The sequence below is a fragment of the Aethina tumida genome, chromosome 1 (assembly GCF_024364675.1).
Source record: "Aethina tumida isolate Nest 87 chromosome 1, icAetTumi1.1, whole genome shotgun sequence".
Classification (NCBI taxonomy): domain Eukaryota; kingdom Metazoa; phylum Arthropoda; class Insecta; order Coleoptera; family Nitidulidae; genus Aethina; species Aethina tumida.
Window position 1 is genome coordinate 79955552 of NC_065435.1, and position 7052 is coordinate 79962603.

At 32.1% G+C, this 7052-nt stretch overlaps 2 protein-coding genes across 2 annotated transcripts; one reads left to right on the forward strand and one right to left on the reverse strand.

The window, feature by feature from the left end:
- On the forward strand, window positions 1–2066 carry LOC109596931 (adenylosuccinate lyase). Its single transcript, XM_020012531.2, has 3 exons — window positions 1–245; window positions 638–933; window positions 1000–2066. The coding sequence occupies exons 1-3, from the start codon at window positions 90–92 to the stop codon at window positions 2012–2014; spliced, it is 1467 nt and encodes a 488-aa protein (XP_019868090.1). The 5' UTR covers window positions 1–89; the 3' UTR covers window positions 2015–2066.
- Window positions 2057–4623, reverse strand: LOC109596932 (uncharacterized). The gene is made up of 6 exons (XM_020012532.2): window positions 4481–4623; window positions 3718–3817; window positions 3234–3510; window positions 2813–3139; window positions 2520–2666; window positions 2057–2297 (listed from the first exon to the last, which is right to left on the reverse strand). Exons 2-6 carry the CDS (start codon window positions 3763–3765, stop codon window positions 2125–2127), a joined length of 972 nt encoding a protein of 323 aa, XP_019868091.1. The 5' UTR covers window positions 3766–3817; window positions 4481–4623; the 3' UTR covers window positions 2057–2124.
- Window positions 4624–7052: the final 2429 nt, after the last annotated feature.

The following is a 7052-nucleotide window of genomic DNA, read 5'->3' on the forward strand; positions in this document are numbered from 1 at the left end:
ACTTGTTCTGTCTTAACTTCAAAGCGCAGAGGTTAGTTTGGCGAGTGACAGAGCTGTTATTTAAGAGATAGTACATTTTCGTTTAAAAAATGTGTGAAAACGTGGATTACTCGAGTCCGTATGCGAATTATAGATCGCCGCTGAGCACGAGATATGCCAGCAAAGAAATGCAATACAATTTTAGCGATCAAAAGAAATTTTCAACGTGGAGAAAACTGTGGATCAACTTGGCGAAAGCCGAAAAGGTATGTTGTTGTTTTGCGTAAAACTATATTTCCTCATAAAGGAGATAGGGTTGGTTTCATATAAATTAAATTTCCATTATCTCATGTCTTCTAAAAACTAAATTAAATATAATCTGAAAATAGCTCTAGTTGGTTTTCAACTTAGTCTATTTATTATTATCATTTATTATTGATGTTCAATAAGCTTGTATTGTGGTTTATCGACACATGAATTGAACTCGCTAATTATTTACATCATGTTGAGGAACCTATTTGTCTTAAAAATATTTTCGATGTTTAATCTCAACAGAACTTTTTAGTTGAATGAATGTTGAAAACAAGAACAATAATTTAATTCAAATTTCGATTCCAAATTGTAAATTATAAAATAGTCACAATTAAAATGCTTTTAGGAATTGGGTTTAGATATAACCGATGAGCAAATCAAGGAAATGGAATTTCACATCCACAACATAGATTTCACGGCAGCGGCCGAAGAGGAAAAATTAACGAGACATGACGTGATGGCTCACGTGCATGTTTTTGCCAAACAGTGCCCCAAGGCTGCGCCCATCATTCATTTAGGCGCAACCTCTTGCTTCGTCGGAGATAATACGGATCTTATTATTTTACGGGACGGTTTAGATTTACTTTTGCCCAGAGTTGCTGCCGTCATCAGTAATTTGAGCAATTTTTGCAAAGAGTACAAGTGAGTGTTGACCTACTCCATACATAAATGCATTATCATCGTTATTTTACACATATTATATTTTAGATCTGTCCCTGCTTTGGGATTTACCCACTTACAACCGGCCCAATTGACTACAGTAGGAAAACGAGCTACATTATGGCTATTCGATTTCCTGATGGACGAACGCGCCATAAGGAGAGCAAGAGATGATTTGCGTTTCAGAGGTGCGAAAGGAACAACCGGAACTCAGGCTTCCTTCATGGCCCTTCTCGATGGCGACAGTCAGAAAGTGAGGAAATTGGATAAAAGAGTTTCAGAGCTTTGCGGCTTCGACAAAACGTATCCGGTTACGGGTCAAACGTACACTCGCAAAGTTGATGTTGAAATAGTCGGATGTTTGTCCTCGTTAGGTTCTACCATTCATAAAATGTGCTCGGACCTTAGACTCTTGGCGAATATGAAAGAGATCGAGGAGCCGTTCGAAACAAGTCAAATTGGAAGCTCGGCAATGCCCTACAAAAGGAACCCAATGAGATCCGAGAGGTGTTGCGCTTTAGCTAGACATTTAATGGCCCTTTATTCAAATGCCACCAACACGCATTCAGTTCAATGGTTGGAAAGAACATTAGACGATTCGGCAAATAAACGTTTAACTTTATCCGAAGCGTTTTTGGGCGCTGATGCCGCGCTTATGGTTCTCACAAATATCACTCAAGGTTTAGTTGTTTATCCTAAAGTTATCGAAAGGCGAATCAATCAGGAATTACCGTTCATGTCGGCCGAAAATTTAATTATGGCCATGGTGAAAAAAGGTGGAGACCGTCAAGTCTGCCACGAAAAAATTCGTGTGTTATCTCAGGAAGCTGGAGCACAAGTTAAACAATATGGAAAAGACAATGATTTTTTGGATAGAGTTAGGGCTGATGAATATTTCAGGCCAATTTTGGGCGAGATTGATACTCTTTTAAATCCTTCAACCTATATCGGACGGGCTGTTGAACAAGTCGACGAATTTCTAGAGGAGGAAGTAGAACCTGTTTTGAAATTATACAAAACCATATTGGAATCTCAAAATAAACCTGTTACCTTAAATATATAAATGAAAATTGTTTAATTGTTTGTATGTAATAAAGTTTTATACTGTTATCAAATTTGTTTTTATTATTATTAAAACATATACATATATTTAAAAATGTGAATAAATGGTTTTTAAACTTCAGTAGGGCTGTGTCTGGGTGTTTTCTGATTGGATTTGGAATCCCAATGTTGTGCCAAATATTGAACGTAACCGGGATCTCCGGGACCACTTGGAGGACGTTCATACCTCGTCCTATACTGCAGATATGATGGAGTTGGCTCGATTTCCACTTTTCCATATTGTCCTAAATGTTTATTAAAATATTTATTGCGTATTATTTTTATGAATTCATTAAACAGAAACACGATTCCAGACAGTTTTATTCTCTCTTCATTTTATTAAAACTTCTATTGTTAATCGTGTTAGTGTTATAAAATTATGTTATGAACATGATTGTAATAATGTTAATATGTGTTAATGAATGTTTAAACTTAGAATCTGTGTCCGAATGAGGAAAATGTTCTACCCTTTCTGATTTGACTCCAAACGGGCGAATGAGTTTCCATTCTTGGAGGTATGTCGTCGACTTCATCGGTTCCAGAATCCGCCGAATCAGCGTCTTTACCGTAAATTCCGAAACGTTTTGGCACATCATCGGACATCCTTTTATATCCTGAAACGACAAATTAAATAGTATGTATCAAACATAACACACATAATTGCAGATACACTGACATCATCAAATGTTATTAAAGATGAATCACTGTTTTGATTCATATATGAAAAAAATTGATGTGTATAAGATATTAAAACAAAAACCTTCTTCCTTTCGATGGCTCTCATCGTGCTTTTTCAAATGTTGACTTCCATTATTCTTTATATCTTCTTTCTTTTTTTTTTCGATGTCCAACATTCCTTCATTTCTCTCAACTTCTTTTTCGATTTCCAAGACCTGTTCTTTAATATTTATAGGTTCTCTTGTGGTGATAATAATTTTTTCTCTTTTGTCTTTCTCTTTTTTTGCTCTGGGTCCGCCTAAATCCAACAGGAACAACAGACCTTCTAAAAGAGTCAAGGTACCTATAACCGCTGCATTGTCTACCAAATCTGGAGGCACCTGATCTAATGCCGCGAATTCTAAACTGCCTGTAATAATTGTGACACATTAAATTAATTAAAACTAATTACTAGATAGATTAAAGGTCGTATCCTCGACCTGTGAAAAGATATAAACATTTACCGATTATTATAAACAAAATCGCACCGACTCCAAGCAACAAACACTCCGTGATTCTTCTTCGGGTGGGTAGTTCTTTAAAGAGACGACCGAAAAATAATGCAGCAGTTATGATGACGTAACCACCGTACGTTGCGTCTGCAACTGCAGCCCCGACACGATCCCAAGTTACGTTGTTGAGAAGACTCCATTCTCTTGAAAGTCTCTGAAGGTAGAGGAAAAGTCTTGAAGCTTCGTCGTCAGTAATTCGTTTATAGATTAAACATGCTACTGAAAGTACCTAAAAATTAATATTTTAGTTTGTTATTGAACATACCATTAAGTTGTTCGTTGACCGTTAAAAAAATTGCAGCGGTTAAGAATGTGTGAAATGAAAAAACAATAGTCTTAAGGATGGACGTTCTCATACATTGTTTAACATAAATTTTAAACAATACGTCGACTTTTCACTTGCCTTTTAAAATTAATAAACATTAATATCTCTTACCAATTCCACCAGTTTTAGCAATGTCCATCTGTCGAAGTTCACCCCCATTTTATTTATTAATTTTTAAAATGCAGATGCCCTTTAGTTACCACACATTCTTCTGTAAATTTAAAATACAATAAATAGAGTGGCTTAATTTAATTCTGTGAATTCAGTTTCACTTCACCTTGAAACAAAATAAATTATGCAATGTAACAAAAACCATTATCTCATTGAAAATATGTGAGTTTACACTTTGTATGAATTTTTATAAATACACAACCCCGTCTGGTGAACTTAATTTAGTTCGTGTAATTAATATAATTAAAATTATTAAATCACACCTATGTATTGTTTCCAGAATATTTATAATAATAAAAGTTAATAATATCTATAGTTTATAATAACAGAATAAAACAAGACCAAAAAAGACAATATGATTGAATTAGAAAAAGAAAATAATAATAAATATAAATAAAACACAATCAGTGCAGTTTATAAAACAAACTAATAATACACGGGCACAAGTCGAAAAGCAGAACTCAATAATAAACGCACCGCACAAACATCATCTTTAAATTAGTTCGTGTAATTATTATAATTAAAATGATTAAATCACACCACCTATGTATTTATAATAGTAACAGTTATAATATCTTTAGTTTATAATAATACAATAAAACAACACCAAAAAAAAAAAAACAATGTATTTAAATTAGAAAAAGAAAATAATTAAAAACTTCTGTTTTAATATTGAAATTGATTAATAAATGAATTTATTTACCTTGTGTTAATGAATAAATAAAACACAAGCAGTGCAGTTTATAAAACAAACTAATAATACACGGGCACAAGTCGAAAAGTAGAACTCAATGATAAACGCACCGCACAAACATTATCTTGTTCATATGTTGGTATCTAAACGATAAATGGACAAGGTAGGAAACGTCCATGGGTTTATGGTTACCACTATTCTTGAGTCATGGACAAATTTCCTATGCAACTTTCGACCTGTACAATTAATGGTTATGTTACACTCCATCAAGTAGTCTTAATTGGATGAAATCTTCAATTGGAATGGAACTGAATCGTGTCTGGATTATTAAAAATAATTCTATTTATAATCATCCTTTTCGGATCTTTAAATCCATCAATTGCTGTTGTTGTTGTTGTCGGTTCCCTTTATTTTATTCGTACATACATAAAACAATGAAGACGTAATGACATATACGAATAAAGTGAGGTCGTATATTATTATGTAACATATCATAATCCTTGTTATGATCTCACGTTCTTATTTACAAAGATTCGAATTTAATTTGGAACATTTACGTGTCGTGCTTTTCGTGGCGAATTAAAACAATTAAAATGTTGGAAATCATCATTTTGTACTTGAACTGTTTCAATGAATGTCACCTTTGTTGCGTCGATGTGTTAAAAATGGTGCAAGTAAAATTAGTACAAAAGTGTAAAAAGTTATTATTGACGAAATATGATTTTAAATAAACGCTTTGTTTTTAAGTGGAGAAAATAACATCGTCGTTAATACTACGAAAACATATTGTTTTCGTAGTATTAACAACGTTTTATATCCAATATCGATATATGTATTAGTCTCAATGCTTTTGTAAATTAAACAGGTCCTTACTATTCCTTTACCATATTCAATAAAAAATTGTTCCTTGAAAATAGTTAATTTTATTGATGTGACGAATAAATGGGTCTTCTAAGTTCAAGATATTCAACAAAATATTGTTGTGCTTTTACAATTCAACATATAACAAAATATTTTATATTATACCAAATGCTTTAAAATTCATCTAAGAAATACCGATTTAGAGAAATTTTTATAAACTTTTCCTGTTAATTTAACATTTGAGGAGAATAGAATAAATAAATTAATATTTATTAATTCTGAAACAAAATAAAATAATATTAAATAATTAAAATGTGTACAAATTATAATTACAAAGCATAAGTCTAAGTTAACTTTAGATGTAATTAGACATCAATAAATAATTTTTATTGAATCTTATATTTGAATTTTAAAGAGAATAAAATAATATTTACTAAGTTTGTAATATAAAATAATATAGTTAAATGAGTGTAACAAATTTTAATTAAAAAATAATATATTATATTTCTAACTAAATATAATTCTGTTATCAACTTACCTCAAAATGGTCTTCACAGTGATATCTAGCGCTCGTTGATGAAACTTGAATATTTTTTCGTAACTTCGCATTCTTTGAAACACACAAATGTTTTTGTTGATGTAGTAAGTTTCACAAAACATTACCTCTATGTATTATAGAGTTCTTTTAATATTTATTTTGAATACACACAAAGATGACGTCAGTAATTTGATACACGCTTCCAAGATCGTCGTCTATTTTGTTAAATTTATTGGCATTCTCTTCGTTTTCATTAAGAAAAAAATCAAACATTTGTTAATTCAAACCTTCGACAATTCGAATCCCTCTATCACTAGAAAATCTCTTTACATTTCGAACTAAATCAATACATTTTTATGCACTTGGTAATTCGAATGAAAAAATCATCGCAAAGTAAAAAAACGACAAGTTAATTCGAAGTTGCAGAGAGAAAGAGAGAGACAAGTTCAAACTTGTGTCATCGTGCACGAGCTTTTGTTTTTGTAATGATTAGTTTAACACAGACTTCTTCACGAATTGGTTTGTTTAATTAAGTTTCAGTTACTGTTACCCTTTCGTTGGTTGTATACTGACTAAATAAAAGTTTGTGTTAGTTATTAGTCCTAAAAAATATAAATGCTTGACGATTGCTGAAAAGAAGAAGGAGGTGAGAAGAAAAGTGATGTAGTAAAAGAATTTAAGATTCCTCTGAGAACTCTCACAACAATAATAAAGCACAAAGAGAAAATTTATGCTACTCATACTGCTGGAGTACGGAAAGAAATTACTAAAGGTGAATTTCCTCGTTTGGTAGTGTTCATTAGCGGAAACTTGTTAAAGGAAAAAGCAAAAGAGTTCGCGTCTACTCTAGCCATAAAAAAATTTGCGGCAAGTGAAGGATGACTTGCAAATTTCAAAAAGAGAAATGGAGATGTGTTTAAAAAAGTTTGTGGGGAAAGTGGAAGTGTTAATGATGCAGTTTGCTTAGATTGGCATGGTAAATTGAAGACTTTGATTGAAAACTATGATGCCCGAGAGTAAATATGTACGGATCGGAAAAACTTCAACACTCCGCGTTTCCTTCTGATTATCGTGCTAACAAAAAAGCTTAGATGACGACAAAACTTTTTAACAATTTGTTTTTAACAGTCAATGGAGACATGAAACGACAAAAGCGGAAAATTTTACTTTTTTTAGACAATT

Excerpts from the sequence above, each read along its gene's own strand:
- LOC109596931 (XM_020012531.2), top strand. The coding sequence starts at position 90 with ATGTGTGAAAACGTGGATTACTCGAGTCCGTATGCGAATTATAGATCG. Across the intron at positions 246-637 it reads ACTTGGCGAAAGCCGAAAAG|GAATTGGGTTTAGATATAAC; the intron begins GTATGTTGTTGT and ends AAATGCTTTTAG. Across the intron at positions 934-999 it reads AATTTTTGCAAAGAGTACAA|ATCTGTCCCTGCTTTGGGAT; the intron begins GTGAGTGTTGAC and ends ATTATATTTTAG.
- LOC109596932 (XM_020012532.2), bottom strand. The coding sequence starts at position 3,765 with ATGGGGGTGAACTTCGACAGATGGACATTGCTAAAACTGGTGGAATTG. Across the intron at positions 3,140-3,233 it reads GATTTTGTTTATAATAATCG|GCAGTTTAGAATTCGCGGCA; the intron begins GTAAATGTTTAT and ends CAATTATTACAG. Across the intron at positions 2,298-2,519 it reads TTGGAGTCAAATCAGAAAGG|GACAATATGGAAAAGTGGAA; the intron begins GTAGAACATTTT and ends ATAAACATTTAG.